General features: G+C 39.7%; 3 protein-coding genes across 6 annotated transcripts in view; 2 read left to right on the top strand and 1 right to left on the bottom strand.

The window, feature by feature from the left end:
* The window catches only part of LOC130916776 (transient receptor potential cation channel subfamily M member 1), an 87,259-nt gene that overhangs the window by 14,877 nt on the left and 44,531 nt on the right, over positions 1–27,851 (top strand). The window contains exons 1-3 of one of the 3 annotated variants that reach the window (XM_057837742.1): positions 4,279–4,332; positions 4,548–4,706; positions 15,564–15,694. In XM_057837742.1, coding sequence (XP_057693725.1) covers positions 15,623–15,694 — 72 coding nt within the window. In that variant the 5' untranslated portion in view covers positions 4,279–4,332; positions 4,548–4,706; positions 15,564–15,622. Of the gene's footprint in view, positions 1–726; positions 746–4,278; positions 4,333–4,547; positions 4,707–15,563; positions 15,695–27,851 lie in introns of those variants that run through there. The other 2 variants (XM_057837744.1, XM_057837743.1) reach the window with 2 other exon arrangements.
* LOC130916779 (uncharacterized) lies at positions 16,868–24,029 on the top strand. Of its 2 annotated transcripts, none has more exons than XR_009063339.1 (3): positions 16,868–19,882; positions 20,228–20,373; positions 20,553–24,029. XR_009063339.1 is itself a non-coding variant. In XM_057837747.1 (3 exons), exons 1-3 carry the CDS (start codon positions 19,629–19,631, stop codon positions 20,710–20,712), a joined length of 624 nt encoding a protein of 207 aa, XP_057693730.1. In that variant the 5' UTR covers positions 16,869–19,628; the 3' UTR covers positions 20,713–24,029. The 2 variants fall into 2 exon arrangements, 1 of the variants encoding a protein (XP_057693730.1); XM_057837747.1 differs by having other exon boundaries at positions 16,869–19,882; positions 20,164–20,373.
* On the bottom strand, positions 20,992–25,694 carry LOC130916777 (uncharacterized). The gene is made up of 9 exons (XM_057837745.1): positions 25,037–25,694; positions 24,523–24,633; positions 24,213–24,300; positions 22,771–23,516; positions 22,495–22,678; positions 22,168–22,425; positions 21,900–22,071; positions 21,591–21,739; positions 20,992–21,367 (listed from the first exon to the last, which is right to left on the bottom strand). The coding sequence occupies exons 1-9, from the start codon at positions 25,412–25,414 to the stop codon at positions 21,180–21,182; spliced, it is 2,274 nt and encodes a 757-aa protein (XP_057693728.1). The 5' UTR covers positions 25,415–25,694; the 3' UTR covers positions 20,992–21,179.

Genomic DNA, 27,851 nt, shown 5'->3' with positions numbered 1-27,851 from the left:
GGCCGGGCTGAGTGTCCTCTTTTTTGGAAATCAAATATGGTCACCCTATAATATACACAAGTTTCCTGACACATGGGCAGCGCCATCTTTGACATTTTCTGCTATACGGACTTCCGGTTCAGACAGAACAACATGAAGTGTGGTTGAAGTAAGCACTGTGTAGACAAAGTTAAAACTGCAAAATCAAACCAGAAGAACCCACAGAATCTCCAAAAATTTATTTTGCCCGACGTAGTTGAAGCTCCGGGACTTTCTGTATTGTGCGTTCGTTCTTATCACAAAATTCTAACAATCTGTGCAGCCTGTGTTAACATGTAGATTGATAAAACGGCCACTTGAGTGACCAAAATGAAGCAAAATTACAAATAATATTGCAGTTGGCGAATGCAAAAAGGCTGACACAGATTTTGTTGTTACAAGGAAATACTGCAAGGTATTATTCATCTGGTTAGATTAAAGTTGTAGTATTATGGGCTCATCACATGCGTACATATAAACACAAATAGTATGTATTTCTTTTTTATTGCAGATATTGATGACAATAAAACATTAGAAAAATGTTAACGAAGGTGGGGCGTAAGTCGAGGCTTTCATCATCAAAGTAGAATACACGCAGTCTCGATATATGTCCATCAATGTACAGGAAGTGTTGTTGTTGTGAGGCACATCAAGTTGTCTTCCCTTGCCTAACAGCGTTTTTTACCTGTACACCAACGAACAAAAACTTCAAACACTTGCATTTATGGTAAGAAGCCCTTGTATGACTTGTAGTAGATGAGTGTTTGCTTTCCATTTCTTTATCATTGTATAACTAGATTTAGCAAAGCTAATGATGTCTCAGCTGTGATGCAAAACACAGAATTGTAGTCAAATTGTGCCATCCTGCACATACTGGTTAGCAACAGGCTAGCAGCAGATAGCGTGTTGCAGCCACAGCATTACAGTAGTTGTAGTAAATAATATTAAACACCATAATTACAATCATAATCGTAATAACAATATCAAAGACAACAAGTTGTTTCATGTTTTCAAGCTTTAGTATTTTTGGAGCACTGGACACATGAAAATGCATGGATAGGAAGAAAATACCTTCCATAACACAGCGGCAACAACTACATAAACACATTGTGTTTGTGGTGACATGGGCTTGGTTCCACATCTGCCTTCATGAACATGTTGTCCTCCCATGTCGTGATAATGGCAGATGGATGCCACTCCAGCTCCACTGTTGTTTTGGTTAGAGAAAGTGTAAAACATAGGTGGCAAACAGAAATGCGGAAGTACCTCGGAAACTTTTCTACAGTGTTTAAAGTATTAAAATATCTCTGCTAGCCCAAGCCCACGAACAATAGTCCACTAGCACACAAACAGACACCCGATCCACTTGGGGGGATCCCACTTATGCTCATCGCACCCAGGCCCTATTCACATTTGTTCCGCCACTGCCCACAACATCAGAGTTGATGGTAAGTACACAATTTATTGTTTGAATTGATACAACACGTTAGTTAACTTCTTCGTAAACTAGTATGCTGCCACCCCTCCCTGTCAAAATTGATTAGCTATCGCCTTCAATGGCATCTCGCGAGTTTAACATCTATGGCAAAAGGTGACATACAAAATTTATTTTTAGTTATGTAAATAATAAACCAAAACTGTACAGTTAAATTCAGATATAAGAGTGTGTTAATTTTCCAATGGAACAGATCATTTAAATTTCAATTGTTTCCCATCGGGCAAATGATCTCGTTTCAAACACATACAGTGGGGCAAATAAGTATTTAGTCAACCACCAATTGTGCAAGTTCTTCTACTTGAAATGATTAGAGAGGCCTGTAATTGTCAACATAGGTAAACCTCAACCACGAAAGACAGAATGTGGAAAAAAAAAACAGAAAATCACATTGCTTGATTTTTAAAGAATTTATTTCCAAATTAGAGTGGAAAATAAGTATTTGGTCACCTACAAACAAGCAAGATTTCTAGCTGTCAAAGAGGTCTAACTTCAAACGAGGTCTAACGAGGCTCCACTCGTTACCTGTATTAATGGCACCTGTTTTAACTCATTATCGGTATAAAAGACCACAGTCACACTCCAAACTCCACTATGGCCAAGACCAAAGAGCTGTCGAAGGACACCACAGACAAAATTGTAGACCTGCACCAGGCTGGGAAGACTGAATCTGCAGTAGGTATAACGCTTGGTGTAAAGAAATCAACTGTGGGAGCCATTATTAGAAAATGGAAGAAATACAAGACCACTGATAATCTCCCTCGATCTGGGGCTCCATGCAAGATCTCACCCCGTGGCGTCAAAATGATAACAAGAACGGTGAGCAAAAATCCCAGGACAACACGGGGGAAACTAGTGGATGACCCACAGAGAGCTGAGACCACAGTAATAAAGGCTACTATCAGTAACACAATGCGCCGCCAGGGACTCAAATCGTGCACTGCCAGACGTGTCCCCCTGCTGAAGAAAGTACACGTCCAGGCCCGTCAGCGGTTCGCAAGAGAGCATTTGGATGATTCAGAAGAGGACTGGGAGAATGTGTTATGGTCAAATGAAACAAAAATAGAACTTTTTGGTAGAAACACAAGTTCTCGTGGTTGGAGGAGAAAGCATGCTGAATTGCATCCCAAGAACACCATACCCACTGTGACGCATGGGGGTGGAAACATCATGCTTTGTGGCTGTTTTTCTGCAAAGGAACCAGGACAACTGATCTGTGTAAAGGGAAGAATGAATGGGGCCATGTATCGAGAGATTTTTAGTGAAAATCTCCTTCCATCAGCAAGGGCATTGAAGATGAGACGTGGTTGGGTCTTTCAGCAAGGTGGAAAAGCGCTATATAAGTATAACACCATAACACCATGACAATGATCCTAAACACACAGCCAGAGCAATAAAAAAGTGGCTTCGTAAGAAGCATTTCAAGGTCCTGTAGTGGCCTAGCCAGTCTCCAGATCTCAGCCCCATAGAAAATCTGTGGAGGGAGTTGAAAGTCCGTGTTGCCCAACGACAGCCCCAAAACATCACTGCTCTAGAGGAGATCTGCATGGAGGAATGGGCCAAAATACCAGCAACAGTTTGTGAAAAACTTGTGAAGAGTTACAGGAAACGTTTGGGCTCCGTTATTGCCAACAAGGGGTACATAACAAAGTATTAAGATGAACTTTTGGTATTGACCAAATACTTATTTTCCACCATGATTTGCAAATAAATTCTTTAAAAATCAAACAATGTGATTTTCTGTTTTTTTTTTTCACATTCTGTCTCTCATGGTTGAGGTTTACCCATGTTTACAATTACAGGCCTCGCTAATATTTTAAAGTGGGAGAACTTGCACAATTAGTGGTTGACCAAATACTTATTTGCCCCACTGTACATATAGTGCTGATTTTCCGTTAACTTTTTAATTAAGGCAGGGTTATAGGTGCACTGCGCCCTATGAAAACAAAGTATATGGAACATGCCCTAACATGACCTACTCTTAGCAAACCACCATTTCTTGGCCTCAAAGTCCAGCCATGTGTTTAGTCTGTCAAGAAAAATGAGACGTCAGCAACCTCACGCCATTAACGGTTTTTCTTTTATCTCCTTTCATACTCTTATTAGTGGTTTTAAGCAAATTTAACTCAACGTGACAATGTGTTTACCTGCTGTTTGTATTCACATGTGCCACTGAGGGACTGGACACACCTAAATCGTGTCTCAGGTGTTTGTATGTGTGTAGTCTGTTTCCCTAGCAACCAAAGCAAAGTGTTACTGGGATGAGCAGATTCAAAAACACGCAGATTGCTTTGTTTTGTCCATGCAGGTCAGTGCAGATCTCCACGAGCAGGCAGATACGCCAACAAAGCAGCATCATGCCTTTGTTTGCCGTTTCTATGTTGTTTTTATGTCCCAGATTAACTGAAGTGCAGCAGGTGAAACATGTTTCCTCAAAACTGCTTCTCTTTCTGAACGTCTTCATACCAAAGTGGTTTCCCCTTTATCCTTTCTGTCAGCATGTGATTTCTTCTTGTGGTTTTGGCTGTACAGATGGACAAAACACAACATGGGCTAAATTATACAAGTCATCTAAGGAAAAAAGATCAGACATCCCCTGTGACCTCATGGTCACAAGTTAGAAAGGCTTTATGAGTGCAGAGGGCGCCATCGTGTGGTCAAAAGGTGCGTCTATTCGCTAAAACAAGTGTTTTCCGACCTTAATTGAACCAAGACGACATTAAAGGGGAAAAGTGATGTTATTCCACATTGAATAGAGAGTGTCTCATTTGTCACTGAAAGTCCTGCGCTGGGATTCTCATAGATGGGTCAACCAAAAGGTCAACATTTCATTCCATTACTTTACCCAGAACTGAATTTCAAAAACTCTAGTTGGAATATGTGATTTAATACTGCTTAAGTAATTAAGAACTTATAAAAGGGATGTTCCTGAGTATTTGCCTTCATTCATCATCAGCTTTGAAGTGTTAAATAATCTCCACATACAAATTCACAAGCCCTTAACTGACGATAAAGCTCTTTATTGCTTACGCAGGGAAGGAGGTATTATCCATTACGGGAGGCTGTCCATGCACATGGAACTATTGAAGTACTTGACGTGGGCCTTTTTCTGAATGAAAATGAGACTCTTTCTTCGCTATTGCGATTCAACTACTGGAGGAATACGAGTGACGCTGTTCTCTTTCCGAATCAGGTAAAATTAGCATACATGATGGGATAAACTAATGTTGTAAATCAGTACAGTGTCTTATAATTAAAGCAAACTGAGTTTCATATTTAATCCCAGAAGGAGAACCGCCCAAAAAGTTTTTCAAATTTATAACAATAACCCCAGAGGTGGGTAGGAATACATTAGATGTACTCCGTTACATTTAGAGAGTAACTTTATGAGAAAAATGTACTTCTAAGAGGTGTTTTACTAAGCCCTACTTTTTACTTTTACTGTAGTAGATATATGAAGAAAAAATGCTATTCTTACTCCGCTACTTTGGGCTACACAAGTCGTTACATTTTTCGTCTTTATTCTTCATATTAGATTTATTTATTTATTTTGCTAGTGATGCCAAGAGTAGCTCTAGCAATTTCACCAATGAGACGTAGCAACAAAAATCACATGACTCCATTATACCAATCGGACGCAATCAAGCCAGCCTGTTCAATCACGTGGCGTCTTTAAAGCATTGTAAAAAATGAAGTATTTGACATAGAGCGCTACCTTCAACATGACACGAAAGCGTGGATTTTAACCCCCAGTCTTTATTCGGCACCGATTGACCACGGAAAACCAGAGATATGATCCTTTTAATTTCATAATAGTAACTATGAAGGAACTATTCAAACTTAGAAGTATTTTCTCCACTAGAGGGCACTCATCCTCTTTTGACAAATAATGCTTCATTTCTGTCATTTTTTCCCCTCGCCAAAATTCAATTATTATTTTTTGTATTTCTTTGGCTTAATGTGGTTATGTAATGGGCCATAGTACATAGTACATTGTGACAACAGTTTATAAAGATAACTTTGTGCTGAGAAAAAAAAAATCAAATTTGTAAGCAGTTACTCACAGTGTTACTCATTATTTGAGTATTCTTTTCACCAAATACTTTTTTACTTGTACTTGAGTGCATTTTTTGGATGACTACTTGAGTAATTTTATTTTGAAGTAACGCCACTCTTACTTGAGTACAATTTTTGGCTACTCTACCCACCTCTGAGTAACCCGTATGGAATCAGTATACTGTTTAAATACGGCTAAACAACTGCCTCACACTACTCAAAACATGAAGGGACAGATGGTTTTGGTGAGTCAGCAGAAATTTTGTCAATTCAACACTTCTTTCCAACCTCCAAATGAGGGCGCTGTTGGACAGATACAAAAAAAAAAACGGGTTTGCGTTGTTTTTTTTATTGCATTACCCGGCAAAAAACGAATTTTTTTATTCGTGTCTGACTTTCAGTAACACGGAAAGACAAAATATTTCAATCCAGTATCGTGGTCTGATAATATGTATAGAAAATACGTATCATTGTCAAAATTCTGCATTCTTCCTCTTTTGAAAGTACAGTATTGATGTTGAACTATCATCATATTCATAGGTGTGGCAGTCAAGTTATGTAAGAGGAACAAAATTAAGAAGTGCCTTCACTTCCACAAAATTAAGTTATACCTCTACCATACAGATTGCAAAAAATGTAAATAAATGCCGTAAAACAACCAGTTGAGTATATGCAGAAGTATTTTTTCCCAATTCATTATACATTTTTAAAGATAATACGGTGAGGATCACAAGTATTTGCACTCCTTGTGATTTTGCAGGTTCACCCACTTAGAAAATAGGTAGAGGTCTGAAATTTCAATCATAGATGCATTTCCACTCATAGAGACATAATCTGAAAAAAAAGAAAAGAAATTGATTGTACGATTTAAAAAATATATATATATTTTTTTTTAATTTACTGGGGTTCATAAGTATTTGTACCCCTAAGAAAATCAGTGCTAATATTTAGTGCAAAAGGCGTTGTTTGCAATTACAGAGGTCAGATGCTTTCTGTAGTTCTTCATCAGGTTTTCACATACTGAAACAGGGATTTCTGCTCATTCCTCCACACAAATCTTCTCTAGATCTGTCAGGTTTCGGGGCTGTCATTGAGAAACAAGAACTTTCAGCTCCATCCAAATATTCTTTTTATTGGATTGAGGTCTGGAGACTGGCTATGCCACTCCAGAACCTTGATATGCTTTTTACGCAGCCACTTCTTGGTCAGCTTGACTATGTGCTTCGGATCATTGTCATGTTGGAAGATCCAGCCACAACTCATCTTCAAGTCTCTGACTGAGAGAAGAATGTTGTGGCTCAAAATCTGACGATACATTTCACCATTCATCCTGTGGTTTATAAAGTACAGTCGTCCTGTCCCCTTTGCTGAAAAGCAGCCCGAAAGCATGAGGTTTCCACCCCCATACTTCAACTGGGTATGATGTTCTTGGGATTGTATTTATTCTTTTTCCTCGACACACAACGAGTGAAGTTTGTACCAAAAGGTTCTACTTTGGTCTCATGATCTGACCACATGACTTTTTCCCATGACCCCTCTGCATCATTCAGATGGTCCCTGGCAAACTTCAGACAGGCCGTCACATGTACTGGCTTCAACAGGAGAACCTTCTGAGCAATACATAATTTTAAACCATTGCACTGTAGTATTCTACTGACAGTAGCCTTTGAAACTGTGCATCCAGCTCTTTTCAGGTCATTGACCAGCTCCTGCCAAGTAGTTCTAGGCTGAGCCCTCACTTTTCTCATCATGAGTGATGCCCCACGAGAAGAGATTTTACATGGAGTCCCAGTCCAAGGTAGATTATTAGTCATGTTTAGACTTTTCCATTTTCTAACAATTGCTACAACTGTTGATTATTCTCACCAAGCTGCTCTCTGGTCTTGCCCATGTTAGCAGATGGATTATGACTGACTGTGGTGTGCACAGGTGATAATTATGAGCTCAAACGGGTGGTGGGTGATTCCGATCCGATCCCCTGTTTAACAAATGAAAGTGGAAGGATTTATTTGTTGGCCCTTGTATCCTTGAATTTTTCTGAAAGCGGGCCTCAGGCAAAACAGCTTGGACACCCCTGACGGAAGAACTTGAGCTGTCTAGGGATGGAATTGTTAGACTGGCATGACTACCCCCGTCCTCATTTTCAATTTTGGCTTTTAGCTAGCTAACTACACATACATAGACTTCATAATACTTGACAGAACACAGGAAATGGGGCCGATCCAGAGGGAGCCTATATCCAAAAACTTCAAATTCAAATACTTTCAAAACCAAAGCTGTTACCGACCTAAAACCAAAACAGGTACCTACCTTAGCCACATGAGTCTCCATGAGCAGCGGCATCAAAAACTTCAAAGTCGTTCCCTTATAAAATCCCGTGTATTTTTTATGTAAGTATAACAAAACTTAAAATGGCTCTAAAGTTCTCAGATTAACACTAGATGCACCAAATGCCGAGATAATCACCTATATTTTCAAGATCAATAGCAATATTTAACATATCATATAGGTTTTTGACCAAAATAGCAACTTAAATTTTTTTTTTTTTTTACTGCAAGTTTTCAACAGCTAATAAATCACTCAATTTAACATCAGAAACTTAATACTTGAGGATAACATGCAGAATCAATTATAAATAATATGTAAATAAATTATTAATAAATTCTATATACAATCACAATTTATTATAGAATAGCCCTTTATTATCATTATACAGTTATACAATGAAATTGTGGAGCATCCGTTTACAGTGCAGGATAAGTTAAAATCTCAAAATTGACGTGTAAGTATGAAATCTAAATATACAAATATAAAATCCGTATGAGAGTCATATAATTCAGGCAGTGCAAATAATCGATGTGGTGTTACCAGGATGTGAGCCTCGTCTTTCAACGATCACATAGCCTTTTTCTATGCCTTGCGTTTTTGTACAAGTCCCTGTTCCTCGCCATCTCCTTTCTCCCCTTCTCGACTCTGCTCCTTTTTCTGCCGACCGGCCACTCCAAGGTATTTTTCTTCCTCAATTCTGAAGTCACATCCTTTGAGAAGTTCACACCAAAACAGTCAAAGAGAGGCTGCCAGGAACTCCAGCATGTGCTCTTGGGCTTCCTGCACACCAGGGAGTGCCACAGCGGTATTCTGAAGGACGCCATGTGGGCCATGGGGAGAGATGGCCCCTTAAAGACCGCCCTGCCCGTCTCCAGGTCACCCTTGTCCTCTGGAACATCTCCAGGATGTCGGCCCTGTGTGTCCCTGTGTTCCTCCTTGCCTGTGCGACCGCATTGGGGTTGACGACCGCCATGATGAGCCCGACGCTCTGCTTCTCGATCGAAAAGCGCACGAGCACCTTCTGGGTCAACTTGTAGCTGGCCTTGACGGACTTGTAGTTCTCCCAACTGGCCAGCACCGGCTCGAGAATCGGGCCATCCTCATCCTCTCAGGCTGCTAAAAAACATGTTTGTTTTAGAAAGATAGGTGTTTTGATTCATCTTTTTTTATAAAGTGAATAATGCTGGCCACTTACTTCAGCCCAGGACTCCTGGGCAGCACTATACAGCCGTTGTTGTGGAAGCTGCTGTAGATGTTCTTCCAAAGGTGCACGGGGTCAAAGTAGACGAAGATCTGCTTGTTGCCGTCGGCGTAAGGGTTGGTGTAGGACCATGGTGTTTCACTGAAAGTTATTAGAATGAAATATTACATAAAATAAAACACGTAAAAGCTGATTGTTTTTTATCATCGATTGTTTTTTATCATCGATGCCGAAAAGTCTAAAATAAAATCTAGAGTTACAAAATTCAAAATAGCCTCTGTTGCAAAACAATGAGCTTTTTCCGTTGAAAATTCTTGTGAATGAATGCTTAACTCCTTGAATTCTTTATAGATGTGGATGTAAAACATTCTGGATTCCTACGTTAAAAGTAAAAAATCGTGCAGGTAGTATTTATTTTACAAAAATATTGCGAATGTGCAGCTCGTCTTTAAGTTCACTGTGGTGCCGCCTTACAACAAGTCCACAACAAAGAGCTTTTTACGTTGAAATTCTTATGAATAAATGCTTAAATTAATTCCTGGTTAAAAGCAAAAAAAAAAAAAAAAAAACGGGCAGTCTGAATTTACGTAAATATGTTGAGGAATGATACTAGTCTCTTAGCTCTTTGTTATAATAAGGGGGCTGCCACAATGGCTTTTTCCGTTGAAAATTCTTGTGAATAAATGCTTAAATAACTGAATTGTTAATAGATTTGATTCGAATAGTCTCGATACTTGGTTAAAAGCAAAAACCGGGCAGTTGGCAGTTATTTTAAGTAAATATTACGAGGTATGGAGCAGCTAATTTTTCTAATAGATTTTTTTCACAACGTTTCAAAATGCATGCATGGTACAAAAAATATAAGAATTACCTTGAATTCTCAAACAAATCACTCCTGAGACAATCTTTCTTGTTAGTATGCGGTCCAGATTTCGTACTTTTTGAATGTAAGTCCGGCATTGTGCTCAAAAGCATGTGTGAGTTTCACTCCCACCGATATCTAATAAATGAAGCTGAGTCACACAGCCCTCTACGGGCAGGCGGGGCACAGTGAATGCCAAACGTGTCCAGTCAAGTAATTTTGATGTTTATGGCACATACCCTGAAAATGCATTTTTACTTGATACCACAATTCACTGTACATGTACAGATCCAAGATTTTATTTGAATGTATTTTGTGTAAATCAAAACATTGTGGAGCTGTACCAAGTACAGCTCCACACTGCTGACACAGTTCCACTGTTTTATAATACGGATAAGACCTAGATGAATTAAGGCCAAATTATACCGGACGCGTTTGCAGTAGAGATCCGCTAAGCTCCGTGTTGACTGCGTGCTCCGCAGTACGTCAAAAATTGGACAATAACTACCGGCTGCGCACAACTGAGGTCCTGCAGCTCCGTCCGGTCGTGAGCGCTTGCCTGATCGCGCGGGATAATGTGGCATTAAAAACAATGACAAACACATGGAGTCTGTACGCAACAGAGAAGCAGAGAGAGAGGTGGACTTGATTTGACTGAGCGTTTTCTTTCCACTTTTTTTTTTTTTTGCTTCTACCATGGGTTTGTGACACCCCCGGCCACGCAAACCCTGTTCTCTACTATGTAATTACTGTTTTAAATTACATAACTTGAATAAAAACTCACTGTTCATCGTCATACAGTTGTGGTCAAAAGTTTACATACACTTGTGTTACGAGTACCCCTGGTGGTCAGGGGCCGCGGCGTAACATAAGACGGCAGGTGTGCAATGAGGAGGCAGTGACAAGTCAAAATTGCAAATAACAAGTTTATTTAACAGAAAAGAAACAATGGACACAGAGCACACAAACATTTACCCAACCCCCTGCACTATGCAGCAAACACCAAATAAACAGTTCAAAAACCCCAACTAAACCTAGAACCCAAAACAACCCCCAAACTAAAACACTACAGTGACAGGCACCTATTGTGCCCCAAAATACATGGGTGGTGTTGCCGCTCTATCTAATGGACTAATACAGAGAGTTGGTACCTACGTGAGGTGGGAGACACGATGTAGACCTGCAGGTGTCTAACTAAAGTCCCTACCTCTGTGCTCTGCGCCAACCTAAAGAAAAAGACAAAAGAGATCATTAATAAACAAGTGGCAGAAAGCAAACTTCACAAACGGAATCAAAGTCAAAACATAACAGGCTTCAACAAACCAATACAACCAAAGTGAGAGCTGCCACCGCCTCTCTTGAACAGAGCAAACAATTCAACTTATATAGTGGCAGGACGAACAGATGATTGGATGATTGACTAATGAGGAAGTGGTTCCAGCTGTGGAGGCCTTCTGAGATCACACAGGTGGAAACTACTGCAAATGAAAAATACAGGTGAAAACCAACATAAACCAGCACAAAGTGAAAGGAAAAACATACATACCTGAACAAAAGGAAAAATTACTCCCCCATCCGTAACTTGTGAAGAACATAATGTCATGGCTCTCTTGAGTTTCCAGTTATTTCTACAACTCTGATTTTTCTCTGATAGAGTGATTGGAACAGATACTTCTTTGTCACAAAACACATTCATGAAGTTTGGTTCTTTTATGACTTTATTATGGGTGAACAGAAAAAAGTGATCAAATCTGCTGGGTCAAAAATATACATACAGCAGCGCTAATATTTGGTAACATGTCCCTTGGCCATTTTCACTCCAATTAGGCGCTTTTGGTAGCCATCCACAAGCTTCTGGCAAGCTTCTGGTTGAATCTTTGACCACTCCTCTTGACAGAATTGGTGCAGTTCAGTTAAATTTGATGGCTTTCTGACATGGACTTGTTTCTTCAGCATTGTCCACACGTTCTCAATGGGGTTTAAGTCAGGATTTTGGGAAGGCCATTCGAAAACCTTAATTCTAGCCTGATTTAGCCATTCCATTACCACTTTTGATGTGTGTTTGGGGTCATTGTCCTGTTGGAACACCCAACTGCGCCCAAGACCCAATTTTCGGGCTGATGACGTTAGGTTATCTTGAAGAATTTGAAGGTAATCCTCCTTTTTCATTATCCCATTTACTCTCTGTAAAGCACCAGTTCCATTGGCAGCACAACAGCCCCACAGCATAATACTACCACCACCGTGCTTGACGGTAGGCATGGTGTACTTGGGGTTAAAGGCCTCACCTTTTCTCCTCCAAACATATTGCTGGGCATTGTGGCCAAACAGCTCGATTTTTGTTTCGTCTGACCACAGAACTTTCCTCCAGAAGGTCTTATCTTTGTCCATGTGATCAGCAGCAAACTTCAGTCGAGCCTTAAGGTGCAGCTTTTGGAGCAAGGGTTTCCTGCTTGCACGGCAGCCTCTCAGTCCATGGAGATGCAAAACACGCTTGACTGTGGACACTGACACCTGTGTTCCAGCAGCTTCTAATTCTTGGCAGATCTGCTTTTTGGTGATTCTCGGTTGAATCTTCACCCTCCTGACCAATTTTCTCTCAGCAGCAGGTGATATCTTGCGTTTTCTTCCTTATCGTGGCAGTGACAAAACAGTGCCATGCACTTTATACTTACAAATAATTGTTTGCACTGTTGCTCTTGGGACCTGCAGCTGCTTTGAAATGGCTCCAAGTGACTTTCCTGACTTGTTCAAGTCAATGATTCGCTTTTTCAGATCCATGTATGTATATTTTTGACCCAGCAGATTTGATCACTTTTTCTGTTAGCCCATAATAAAGTCATAAAAGAACCAAACTTCATGAATGTTTTTTTTGTGACAAAGAAGTATCTGTTCCAATCACTCTATCGGAGAAAAATCAGAGTTGTAGAAATAACTGCAAACTCAAGAGAGCCATGACATTATGTTCTTCACAAGTGTATGTAAACTTTTGACCACAACTGTAGCTACGTCTATGAAGATCCATGCAGATTCCGTTTTAATGTCCTTATAAAGACAATCTTCTGCATCATAAATCACTTCACTTTGCACCTCCATGATAAAGCGTTCTTCGTCCATGTTCACTGGTAGTTGTATAGAGTTCATTTTGCCTACACTTATATATTCGTCAAACCCTCTGACGAAGGCGGAAGTGCCCGGCGAAACATGTCAGGTAAATAAAACCACCTACTATAGCCTGGGATAAAAGAAAGGGTTTGTTCACTGGTGTTTAAACTGTTGTTCTGCTAAAATGTCCTACATCAGCGATACGTCCCACAAGACGCGAATTTGATACCAAAATAGTAACGTACGCTGTCAGCTTGTTTTGTGTAGATGCATACAGGCAGAACGTACTAAAAATGCCCTAAGAAAATACTTAAAGTTACATCAAATAAGGACGGTTTAAATACACTACGTGACTAATGCGGTCAACAGATCAACATTCTGCTATAAAGCTACCACAAGAAAACAGAATGGTTAAAAGTATGAGAGGGAAATACATGCAAAAAGTATTTTTGAGGCAATGAAAACGTAATAAAAAACTCAATTAAAACAAAAATAGTTAGTACTCGCAGCTTTTAACGGCTGTGCGCATGCGTAGGAAATAATTGCAGAACACCGTGAATATGCAACTGGCCTGTTGACTCCAGGCCTGGCTCCGCCCATTTTGACAGATGCGTGTCCGGCAAAAATAGAAAATAGCCCAAACCATCCGGCAGGGTCTGGCATGCCGGAGATGGTCCGCAATCAATCTGTAGCGCTGATGCAGGGTATAATTTCAACAATAAGATAGGATTGGAAGATAGGATAGGAGGAAAAGGATTGGCTCCGGCGTGATATCTTGCCGAACCCGGACAGCAAACGCGTCCGGTAAAATTTAGCCTTAAGAGCTGCACATTTGATTTCAAAAATGGCTGTAATCAGTTGATTTTCTCAGAGGATAAAAGTTGTGCTTCTAGGTTTTATATACTATCAGAATTTGTAATGGTTAATTGCCATCTTACATAAGATCAGGGGTGAAAGTGGCTAGAATTTCTTGCCAGAACTCCCCTACGTGAGGGTTGCCATGGAACGGAGCCAGAAATGTTATTTATTTATTTATTTATTTATTTTATTTTGGGGGGGGGGGGGGGCTTCAAACCTCTTAAACTACTGAAATGTAAAGAAAATTGTTTTAGCACAGTTATTTGTATAACACATACAAAAACTGATTTTCATTCAAAATTGTATTTTTTTTCAATGATTTCCAAAATAAAAGTTAACAAAAACAGCAATAACTCCAAACGCCATCTCCTATTTTTATTTTTCCCTCATTTCCTCACAGTCAGTATGTCAGCCAATTGAAGGGATAAATGAGTCCAGGTGTTTTGACGTGATTCATCATCGTCAGACTCTGATAACTGCAGCAGCTGGGGAAACCTCCATACCGTCTGTGGAATAAAATAAATAATAAATATAGGTGGAAACGGATTACGCTACACAAGCACTTTAGTATGCTGGTTGTTAACACTTGTGTATGTAAATCTGATGTTGGTAGATTTTCTTCTTGGAGATGAAATGCATGTGTGGCAGCTTAGCATTTATTTATTTATTTATTTTAACATAGCGTTTTGGCAGTTGCCGTCATATTTTCGGAATCAAAGCACCGTATACCGAAACAGCATTCCGGCCCTGAATCTTATCTCGGAACTGCGTTCTGGCCCTGAATCCTTTACCGGAACAGCGTTCCTGACCGTTCTGGCTACTTTCACCGCTGCATAAGATGCATATTTGTGTTGTGCTTATGGGTTATGAAGCTATTGTACTGATGCTGTGGTGTTTGCATTGTGTGTGAGCATTAGGCTAGCAAACCATTCAAAGCAGAAGTTATGTTATTTCATTAAATAAGCAACGTAAAATTACCTTTGTATTACTGAAAGCAGAAGTTATGTTATTTCATTAAATAAGCAACGTAAAATTACCTTTGTATTACTGCATGTTTAGTTTGACAATTACCTTGAACTGTGAGTGGCATTTGGCAGTTTGAAGCCTTTTCCCAAAGAATTGTTTACTCTTTTCCAAATTACTACTTGCAGAGTTTACTGCACCATTTAAAGATCATAGCTCACGCTTAAGTAAATGTGCTGCTTTTTATAAACATTGTTAAATGAGTGTTATTATTTCCAATATGTTCAGACTGGTATTCTTGTGAGTGTCTTGTGCTTTATCTTCCGGGACAACCTCTCAGCCTGCTAACTTTAGCTTCACAGCTTGCATGGCCGAACTAAGCCTTTTTGGGGGCTTGTGGTGTGCCAAAGTAGATTCACCTTCAATAACCATTTAATAAAGCTCTATCCATTAGACTCGAGGCTTCATAAGAGCCGGCTGCATTAATCCTGATTACGGGATGCGCGGCAGAGGAAAAGGGTCTATGTGTCAAGTGTGCCGTCGAGTGATTTTATATCCCCGGTTGGGATGTGTGACTTGTCATTTGGCACGAGGCAGAGTGAAGGGAGAAGAAGCGCTCGATGATGCTCACCTTTCGGCTAGTGTGAATACACTTTTTGCCGTTTTGCTTTCCCCAGTGGCTCTCCGGTGCTGATGTTGGCCTTGACCCCTCTCGGCCGCTTAGAGCTTCTTCAGCATGGACCCCAAGGGCGCCAGCGGCACCTTCAAGAGGTCCTCTCTCAAACGTAGCACGTCCGGCTCACAGAAGGTAGGAAATGTAACTGCCTTTTGGTTTGATGTTGATATTTAATGTGAATAAATAAAGTCAATGACGTTGTTCACTATGGTGACACGTGTTGTTTGACATGTAAGAAATCCTCTTCTTGCATACCACACCACATGGAGTGTAGCCAAAGTCCACTCTCCATTTCAACCAATCACATTTCAGGATCTCTGATCATTTATGTGAACTCTTTGAATCACTAAAATCATAACTTCTGAGTAAACAAAAATAACGGCATGTCTATTGAGCTATTAACACTGCTTGGTTCAAGACAGCAAACCATTTTCAACACTAAGACTGGTCAATAATTTGGGGAATGAACACTCACATGGGCACTTTAGATATATGTAATTGTCCAAATATGGACAAGTTTCACACTATTGAATTTATTTGAATACATAACTTGTGTGTTGCAACCCCTGCAAGCATACTAAGTGAAGCCACGCAAACTCCCAAGTAAGAGCTGCTCACTGATTTAATCCTTCATAATGGCCCAGTATGGCGACCACGAAAGATTAAAGTCCTGTGATATGTTTCCATAAAGTCTGCTTTCATGTGATTAACACTTCTATTAATACATCCTTGAAAGCAGCCAACGTGGTTTGAAATTTTTCATATGCGATCGAGTCGGCTACCAGTTCAGACTGGGATGTGTACTGGGATTATAGCACAACCCTCGAGGCAGTGATGTAAATCATTGTTGAAGAAAACATGGGGGTTACGAAGGTTTTTTTTTTTTTTTTTTTTAAATTTTTTTTTTTTAATATATATACTGGACTGTCTCAGAAAATTAGAATACACAATATTCTAATCTTTTGAGACAGTCCTGTGTATATATACAGGACTGTCTCAGGAAATTAGAATACACAATATTCTAATTTCCTGACTGTCTCAGGAAGCTGTCTCAGAAAATTAGAATACACAATATTCTAATCTTTTGAGACAGTCCTGTGTATATATACAGGACTGTCTCAGGAAATTAGAATACACAATATTCTAATTTCCTGACTGTCTCAGGAAATTAGAATATTGTGTATTCTAATTTCCTGAGACAGTCCTGTATATATACACAGGACTGTCTCAAAAAATTAGAATATTGTGTATTCTAATTTCCTGAGACAGTCCAGTATATAGATATACACTCACCGGCCACTTTATTAGGTACATCATGCTAGTAACGGGTCGGACCCCCTTTTGCCTTCAGAACTACCTCAATTCTTCATGGCATAGATTCAACAAGGTGCTGGAAACATTCCCCAGAGAGTTTGGTCCATATTGACATGATGGCATCACACAGTTGGTGCATATTTGTCGGCTGCACATCCATGATGCGAATCTCCTGTTCCACCACATCCCAAAGATGCTCTATTGGATTGAGATCTGGTGACGGTTGAGGCCATTTGAGTACAGTGAACTCATTGTCATGTTCAAGAAACCAGTCTGAGATGATTCCAGCTTTATGACATACATGGTGCATTATCCTGCTGAAAGTAGCCATCAGAAGTTGGGTACATTGTGGTCATAAAGGGATGGACATGGTCAGCAACAATACTCAGGTAGGCTGTGGCGTTCCAACGATGCTCAATTGGTACCAAGGGGCCCAAAGAGTGCCAAGAAAATATTCCCCACACCATTACACCACCACCACCAGCCTGAACCGTTGATGCATGGCAGGATGGATCCATGCTTTCATGTTGTTGATGCCAAATTCTGACCCTACCATCCGAATGTCGCAGCAGAAATCAAGATTCATCAGACCAGGCAACGTTTTTCCAATCTTCTATTGTCCAATTTCGATGAGCTTGTGCAAATTGTAGCCTCAGTTTCCTGTTCTTAGCTGAAAGGAGTGGCACCCGGCGTGGTCTTCTGCTGCTGTTGCCCATCTGCCTCAAAGTTCGACGTACTGTGCGTTCAGAGATGCTCCTCTGCCTACCTTGGTTGTAACGGGTGGTTATTTGAGTCACTGTTGCCTTTCTATCAGCTCGAACCAGTCTGGCCATTCTCCTCTGACCTCTGGCATCAACAAGGCATTTCCGCCCACAGAACTGCCGCTCAATGGATATTTTTTCTTTTTCGGACCATTCTCTGTAAACCCTAAAGAGATGGTTGTGCGTGAAAGTCCCAATAGATCAGCAGTTTCTGAAATACTCAGACCAGCCCTTCTGGCACCAACAACCAGGGCACATTCAAAGTCCCCATACTGATGCTCGGTTTGAACTGCAGGAGATTGTCTTAAACCATGTCTTCATGCCTAAATGCACTGAGTTGCCGCCATGTGATTGGCTGATTAGGAATTAAGTGTTAACGAGCAGTTGGACAGGTGTACCTAATAAAGTGGCCAGTGAGTGTAGTCCAATGCGGCTTATTTGTTGATTTATTTGGGTTAATAGGTAACACCTTATTTGACAGTGGCGTCGTAAGACTGTTATAAGAACATCATAATTATGACATGACACTGTCATTGGCATTACTGAATGCTTCTGACTGATGTCATTAGGTGTTCTCCAGCAAACTTTGTCACTAACTCCATTTATGTCCAACGCAGATCTTTTCATCCATTCAAAAGTTAAAAAATTTTCCGGCTAACACTAAATGACATCTGTAATCGGCATTTATTAATGCTCATGACAGTGCCATGTCATAATTATGATTGTCTAATGACAGTCTTGTGGTGCAATTGTCAAATAAAGTGTTATTAAATACCATAACTACCAATTAATGAAATAACTGGAACAATAGCAGAAAAAATAATTAGCATAGAACATGAATTTTGATTGTTATTAACATCTGGAGTGCTGCAATGCATACTCGGAGGCATGTTAGACAACAACAGTGTTGACAGCAGGTGGCAGCAGAGGTTGGCCTCTTTCCCAAAGGAGCAATAATGGCCAAATGAAGCTTCTTCAAGCAATGAAGCTTTGTAGCCAATTGGTACAAAGTCTCATGGTGGTTCATTAGGTCTCATGACAGTCGTATGATGCCGCTGTCAAATAAAGTATTGCTAGTTAATATCTTTTGGTGTTAATATCCCATAATACAGTAAGGACAGCTGCGGTTTATAGTCCACTGCGGTTTCTCTATGAACTAATGCCATTTTCATGACAAATTTGGTGGGTGAGGCTTATAGTCAGGTGCGCCTTCTAGTCAGAAAATGATGGTATATTTTAAAAGAACTAAAAAAATAATAAACTGATTCAGGGTGTACCCCGCCTCCTGCTCATAGTTAGCTGGGATTGGCTCCAGCACCCCTGTGACCTTTGTGAGGGTAAGCGGCTCGGAAAATGAATGAATTGATAAAAAGTAATTCTTTTTATTTTTTATTTCACCATTAACATTGCAATTTTATGATGGCATTTGTTGTTTCGTGTGTAATACAGCACTTAGTACTTCCCACTGATTTTTTTGTTTCTGTTTTTTGTGTGTGCTCTACAATTGACATAGAATTGACTAATGAAAATGCGAGCAATCAGATTTGGTTTTGATTATTTTGATTTTATTAAATCACCTGGGTGTTAATGCAACACTGTGCGCCATTTTCGAGACTTCTATCAAAATATGAATAGAATTATAATTTATCTATACATTTATAAACGTGTCTTGACAAATAGTATGAGAATTTTTTTATATGTAAAATAAAAATGGAAATGCCATTTTTCTGCAATTTCTGACATCACATAATGCAATTTCTTATGTTTTGCCACTTTCTTTCCTGCTAAGAGATAGTCATTTAAACATTAAAGAGCATATGACACGAGAAAAAAAGTCTTAAATAGCATTATTGTGTGAATTAGAATCATATTTTGAGACGATTCGACTATATACAGCAAATTTGCAAAGCACAGATAACGAGAAATTAGACTTTTAATGTGCTGTTAGGCCCCTCCTCCTGTTAAAGCCCGCTGGCGCCGCCATCTTGCTGATGACGTCAGCGGTAGAACGATTTCAGGCAGCTTTAGCATTGAGCCCAATGGAGGAGGAAACATTTTCCAGCGATTCTGGTTCAAGTTTGGAATTTTCAAACATAATTGGCGATCCAGAGGAAGTATGTGCCATACAGCCATATAGGTTTGAGCCATATTTGGAGGAAAAAGATATGGAATCAGAAAGCAGCGACACAGACGAGACTGAGCCAAACTCCCAGGATGACCACAGCAGACTGGGCAACACTGCATGGTGAGTGGCTGAAAATTAAATCGGTTTTGGTATATTCTGTTTTATTCACATACACAGTGGGGAGAACAAGTATTTGAGACACTGCTAATAGGAAAACCCATTGGCAGTGTCTCAAATACTTGTTCTCCCTACTGTATCTCTTCATTTTTTTATAGTGACATTTTCATTGTTATTAGTTTTAATTTGTGGAGACCTGAGAAAATACATTTTTCTTGCAAGGAGTCTTTCACTACAATCCATGTTCTGCATTTAGATTTAAAATTTCATTTATTTTTCTGAAGGTGTTCATGTGAATGCTGTGCAGTGATGCCCACAGTAGATGAGTGTGTTTGCTGTGGTGAACAGGAGCGAGTCAGGGAGAAGATGGAGGGGGCTGGGGTCCAATGTATTACCCAGCACCCTGGATTTCAGCCCGTGTGCCTGAACGTAGACGTCCTTCAGACAGCCTATTATGCCTACAGGCAAAATTATGAGGACCAGTCAGGAAACAAGTATGTGTCATATATATGCACTGATCAGAATTTCATAAACCAACCTTTTTTGTGATCGGCAGTGACTTAGGCTAGTTAGCATTGTCTCACAAATTACAATGTAAAATAACGGTTTGCATTACTGTGTTGGTTTTCAAATGGAAAAGGAAATGAATGACCCCATCCTATTGTGCTTTCAGCTGGAAACGTTACACGGCGTATCGCCAGTTTGTGCGCTGGGTGTACGAGTTCCTGGGGCGGAGGATCAGGGTTCCTCTACCAGCCTGTGTGGTCGCGCAGATCAGGACAAGCTTCCCATCACCGGAGTTTGTTGGATACCAACCTTGTAATCCTCCCTAAAACTCCAAGTTGAATAAAATATTGTAATCGTTTCATTATACAGTCATCCTGATGTGATTTTTAAAAGAATATCTCTACTTCAATATTTTTGCAAGCCTCAGTGGTTAGTCTTATTACATATTTGCTAAGTGCAATACAAAAATTATATTTCCATGACAAAGTATTGTACTGAATGGAATATGGAAATATGACAAATGCAAGGACGTTATAAGATACTTATTTCTGACATGCTGATACAAGTAAAAAACAATTGCTACTGTATCAAGCTCAAGACAATGATTTGGAAAAATACACAAAATGGTTTTATTCACCGGAATTTAAGTGTGCCATTATATTTTATATATACCAACATATTTACACAGGGCTCGAACCAATAATACCTTATAAATTCAAAAAACTAGCTCACATTTTCAAAAGATGACAACGAAAGAACTGGGGAACACAATTATACAAAATTAAAGGTTCAATCATGGCACATTAAAACGTGTGACATGATCCCGGACCGCCTGTTCTTTGTCAGGTCGCTGAAAGCTGCTGCTGAGGGATAACCTCCCGGCCTCGGGCACAGCCGGTATCGCCTCCAATTCATCCGGCTCTACATCACTCGCGTCCTGCACAAGCCTCTCCACCGCCGACATCAGCTCGCTAACATACTCTGATAACAAGGGAAGCAAATGGTACTGACAAATGCACAGAGATAATTCCACATGAAATCCATTCCATTTATCTTGCAAATATCAAGCAAAAATGGGACAGATTCTAAAAACACACTTGACACTGTATCCAGTAATAAAGTGTCCAAAGGTTTGTACATTACGATGACACCCAATAATTTACAACAATGAGTTCAATTGACAGGATTAGTAATGCGTACTTACCAAATGTAGGGTTCTCCAAAACTTTGCGCACAACATGGCCGCCTTGTTTTGATTTTGGAAAGTGGATGCTATAAATCCCCACTCCGTCTCGGGTTAAGCTGTGGGCTCGATGGGCGTTTTCATTGAAGTGAAGAGCAGCCACAATCGTCCTTAAAAAAAAAAAAAAAAAAAACATGGATGGAATAGTATTTCCATATTAATATTCATATTGAAAATGTCTTAATCGATCAGATTGTGATTGGGACAACAAAAAACAAAGACATGAGATAATATACTGGATAAATCAGCAGAAAATTGTTACAATAATACCTGCTGAGCATCCCCTCGTAAGAAAAGGCGAACATTTTGGGTGTAAAATGGTTCACCAGACTGTGGAAGGCTTCCAGGTGGGAAGTCTGGTAGACTGGAGACAGCCGGCGAATGTCAGCCAACAGTTTGGAGCCACAGATCAGCTTCTCCAGCTCATTGGTCAACTTGGTGTCTGCAAAATACCAGACAGAATCAAATTTGTACTTGAACAGAGAAGCATTTTGCGAAATAGTATAAGTGTGCTTATTGTAATGGAATGCAAACTTACGAGGCGTGAGCCAAGGCTTTTTCCGTTCCCGACCTTCCAAAGGACCATGGCTGCACCTGGGGAAACTGCCTTTGAAGCCCGAGTGATCATTCTGAACATGGCTCAGTACTGACTCCCACTTGTCGAGGATGAGTCTGGGGTCCCCAGGTCGCGTTGACGCCACGGACCAATATAAATGGTTGATGATACTGCCAATCCAGGGTTTTAGGGCTTCACATCCACGCAGCTTAGAGAGGTTCTGCAACTTTTTCTTCAAACCTTGGAAAGACAATTATGTAGGTGTGTAAAATATGCTATAAATAAAGCTGTGATAATGAATCTTATTACCTTTGCCAATATGCCAGATGTCAAAAAGATGCTCAATGTGTGGGAACTGTTCTCGGACGAGCTTGTTGACAGTCACATGTCGATCTGTCACCAGAGTTCCCACACGCACAAACTCCTCGAGCACACGCAGTGACCGAACCAGTCCTTCGGGCTCCATGTGGTAGCTACCTCCTACCTCGTTACTCTGAGATTTGGGAAAAAACAAAGCAACATACAGTATGATATATAAAGAATTAGGCTTATATCGAACATCTTTTGTTCACAAGTTTAATTTACCTGCACAATCTGCACATCCAAGATGGTTAGCTTCCGCAGTTCCATCATCGTGTAAGTCCCGTATTTTGCACTGTGACCGGGTGAGTCAGCTCGTCCGTCGCCACCACAAACAATTTCCTCTCCCTCAGCTTGTAGATGGCTCAACAGCCAGATTTGCCGCTCTCGCCACACGCTTTTGATGGCTTGGTGAAGGTAGCGTTCTTGATGGCGAAAGTACGACCGAGTGGAGTAAACAGCTACACCCATGTGAGATAACACACGCAGAACTTTGCCCACAGTTGCACCAGCAAATAAAATGGCTGCAGAAAGAAATATGTTTCCAGCAGCAATTCTGCCGACATATGGTTGGGAGTTCCATGTTCCGGTGTGACCACATCCAGGCTCAGCACACTTCAAGGCCAGCACCAACATGGTACCGACCTCAGAAGGGACCCAGTTGACCTTCTTGCAGGCACACGCAGGACAACTGACCCACTGGCTAATGAGCTGAATGAGGGCGACCCAGTAGATTAGATATACCCGGCTGGGAACTGGCGCAGGGTCGGCCGCAGCCATATCAGGACAATCGGACTCGCTGGACTCGCAGTCAGAAGGTGCGGTGGGTAGGTCATACTCAGAATCAGCCTCGCACACCAACATTTCTTCATCCGAGTCCCAGCTGTCGATGGTAACATTCAGCTCTGAGTGAACAACGCAGGTTTGGGTACCCACAGTCATCATGAGGGGCCCGGATGTTGTCTGGACACCTGAAAGATACACACAATAGATCACAATCTTCTTCCCCCTATTGCTATAACATGTTGATGATTGTGTGAGAAACCCAATAAAAATTTTCATTTTAACCGCAGTAGAGTTTAGATTTTATGTAAGCCTGTCAAACAAATGAATTAGAAAACAATCAGACTTGAAAATTATATTATTATTTTTTATTTTATATTACAAAAAATAAAATAAAATAATCAGAGAAAAGGGTGGCTACTTTGAAGATACTAGAATATTATATGTTTTAGTTATATTTCACATTTTTTGGCTGAGTACATAATTGCACATAGTTTTATTACCTTTAGTGAGAATTTACAATGTAAATAGTGACAAAAATAAAGAAAACGCACTAATGAGAGACGGTGTGTCCAAACATTTGGCCTGTGATGTATTTTGGAAGGCAGCTATGACAATGAAAAACTTACACTGGATAAGTTCCAACCTATTATAGGTTAATCATTTAAACATTATAATGATAGTAAACACTTTGCCCTTACTCGGTATTTTATATATATATATATATATATATATATATATATATTTTTTTTTTTAAATGTATCTTTAATCTGTATTATATTAATTCAATAAACACAAGTCAAATGGATGTTTTGAAAGTTTGTTAATAGCAACGATAGGTAATTCCTTAAATTAGAAGCAACTGAAAATGTACTTCGAATTACCTTTATGTCGTCTTTGAGGTTGCAAAGCAGCACTAACAGCAACAGTCTGACTTGGTGGCAAAAGACAAACCTGACAGGACTCGTCGACCTATGGGTACACAGACAACATCAAGTTTATAGTTATTCATTAGCCTCAAATGTATTGACTATGTAATCATATTTTGATAACTAGATGGCAAAATAAGAATTTTCCCCAAAACCAAAGACAGAAAGGTTTAGGGAATGTTATTATGACACATACACCAGGTGTCAAAAGTCATATTTTGAGTGGAAATGTTTTATAACATTTTGTAAAACACATTACACGTACCGATTTAGGAGCTGGCCCAGCGGCAAATTCTTCCAACTCAGGATTATCCGCGTCTGGATTAACACTTTCGCACTGTGTCTTTGAATGGGCCTGGTATTCTTGTATCATCGACTGAAAAGAAAAGGACACAATTCAATCACTCGAATAAACGCCGCGCGATTACAATTGTAGGAGACGGGCTGCTAGCGCTAGCTAGCGCTAGCTAGCGCTAGTAGCCCGCAGCTAGCGCTAGTAGCCCGCAGCTAGCGCTAGCTAGCGCTAGCAGCCCGCAAAATTCACAAAACGTGATGAGAGAAATCATTTAAAGCATGAAATGAGGTACCATAACCACTAGCCTCTGAGGTCAACAAGACGAATTGTTTGATAGTAAAGCGCGAATAATTCAGCAAATAATTACAGCAGCAACAAATGTGATTTTTTTGTTTGATGGTTTTTAATTAAAGCTAATTTATTGGCAGCACACTGAAATGGGTTTACAGTATTTTACATTATATAAAACACAACGCTTACTTACTTCAACTGCAGCCTTTTTCGTCCGCTTATCAATGGCAGCGGACTTCCTCTTCAGAGATTTGTGAGCGCTTTGCCCACTGCCGCTAGCTCCATGTTGAGGACGGGGGAAAATTGTTGGCACAGCTGTGTCAAGTAGGGTTCTGGCATGTTGCACTGAAAGTCCCATCTCAACTTTCCGCAGAGGAACAGGGTCGAAACAGTCTTCAGTAAAATGATCCGAACACAACGCTGAGGATTTGGATGGTGACCAATTGTCCCTCGTTCGTTGTACTTGCTTTACCCATGCTTCCCGGCGAACGGGATCTCTTGGGAACCGAAAAAGGCTCACATCACTCCCCGTGACGTTGGAACAAAAGCCTGCAACGCATCGTTTCGGCATGGTGCGAAAAATAAAGGAAATACTCTGCTAAATTAGACGAATCCGCAGTCCTTCTCACACAACAGCACGGGTAGCTAGCGAAGAGGTCTTCTACCGTACACGTCACATCCGCCTTCTTCCTAAATCCGAGATCACAGCCGGAAGTCTGTCATTTTCGTAGCGCGGGATTCAAAAAACTGAATAAATATAACGATCGCTTCCACACACATCCAAGCGGTCTGTTTCATTCAGGAGCATAAAATACCGCGGAAAGTATGAAATAAACATGCTTTTTGGTGTCATGGGCACTTTAACTCATTAATTAAGATACAGTGGGGAGAACAAGTATTTGATACACTGGCAATGGGTTTTCCCATTGTGAGTGTATCAAATACTTGTTCTCCCCACTATAAATATCATTTGAGTCATTGCATTTCATCATTTGTATTGCCAGCCTATGTCATGAAGTTTCATGTTTTCGATATTGGATGGATATTTGGGTATGTAACATCCCACATCCACCAAAGGCAAAAAATATAATTTTTCATTTGTTGACGATGCGATGACGGCATGTGTTTTTTTGTCCATATATGAATTTTAAAGACATATTGAAAATGTACAAGTGATTTTATAACCAGTATGCTTTTGTCCTATAAAGTAATCAGCAATGTTGTAGCTCTATCTAATTAGTACATCATTTTAAATTGAAATCGGATATGTAGCTAAATATAAAATCAACTGACCCATGCGTCGCACCATTTTTTTCATTGTTCCACAGGGACATAAAGTTCCCTTATGTACGAAAATATGATCAATTTGCTGTAACCCAAATCCAGCGTCAGTAATGATTAGACTGTAGTTATTGAATTAATACTCAAAACTAAACATTAGATTGTATTTCACTCTCAAACACGTTCAGAACGACGTGATCGTATCCAAGCAAACATGATTTTTTTTCATAAAACCACGTTAGTCAGAGCATAAGCTGGCCCCGCTGATCTTTTTGAGCTTTAAGGCTCAACTGTTGCAAAACAAATTGACTAATATCATCCATAGCCCCAAGTTGGAGCACCAATAGGCTATAAGCTCTTGGAAATGAGTTCAGTTCCCATTCCATATTTTACTGTAACAATCCACTGATTAAAGGTTTCTCAATTTGCCCATTGTATTGATGATATCACATGAATGCGTCAGGCTCAAGTCAGCAGAGCGCTGGTGCTTTAGGCCAGAGTTCAAACCGTGTTAGCTGTGAATACAGGTTTCAAATAGAGGAACATTTTCTTCTTTGTACTTGAATAAAGTAAAAAAAAAATATATATATATATATATATATATATATATATATATATATATATATATATATATATATATATATATATATATATATATATATGTAACATGATGTACATTACCAGCTCAGTTTCATATTTTGCATTAACCCACTAACTCCTACTGATGAAAATAGATGTCCAATCTATTTTGACTGGGAGGTATGGTGGCGAATGATCATTGCCACCCTCCCAGTCAAAATGGATTGGACGTCTATCATGGCAGCTATTTAGTTAAATTACATGGAACTCGTATTCTTGTTTATGGGCCTCAAATTTAAAACCTGTGATTTTGTGTATCCAGTTTACCTAAATTGTTATCTTAAAAAAAAAAAAAAAAATTTTGAACAAGGCACCATTTTACAAGGTCAAACTATGCACCATTTTAACCCTTTACAGGGTGCTCATTTGAATATTATTAATTTAAAAAAAGAAACTTTACATTACCTGATTTTATTTCTGTTTTTAATCCATTTTGATGTTTTTATATTGTTTGTATTAGCATTTTATTCATTTATAAATATATCCATTTATGAAAAAAATAATATGAAAAAAAAATTAAATGTGCAATAATAATTGATGGTTAAAATGTTTTAAATGTACATACACTGCTTGCCAAAAGTATTGGCAGCCCTGCAATTCTGTCATACAATGCTCATTTTCTCACAGAAAATGATTGCAATTACAAATGATTTGGTAGTAATATCTTCATTTATTTTGCTTGAAAAGAAAAAACACAAAAGAGAATGGGGGGAAAAAATCATTATCGTTTTACACAAAACTCCAAAAATGGGCGCGACAAAAGTATTGACCCTTTGAAAAATCATGTGATGCTTCACGAATTTGTGTAATTAACAGCACCTGTTACTTACCTGTGGTACATAACATGTGGTGGCAATAACTAAATCACACTTACAGCCAGTTAAAATGGATTAAATTTCACTCAACCTCTGTCCTGTGTCCTTGTGTGTACCATATTGAGCATGGAGAAAAGAAAGAAGACCAAAGAACTGTCTGAGGACTTGAGAAGCAAAATTGTTTGGAAGCATGGGCAATCTCAAGGCTACAAGTCCATCTCCAAAGACCTGAATGTTCCTGTGTCTACCGTGTGCAGTGTCATCAATAAGTAT

The sequence above is a fragment of the Corythoichthys intestinalis genome, chromosome 5, assembly GCF_030265065.1.
Source record: "Corythoichthys intestinalis isolate RoL2023-P3 chromosome 5, ASM3026506v1, whole genome shotgun sequence".
In the NCBI taxonomy this organism is placed as follows: Eukaryota; Metazoa; Chordata; class Actinopteri; order Syngnathiformes; family Syngnathidae; genus Corythoichthys; species Corythoichthys intestinalis.
Note: the sequence above shows the minus strand (reverse complement) of the source record. Positions and strands in the feature narration are given on the sequence as shown.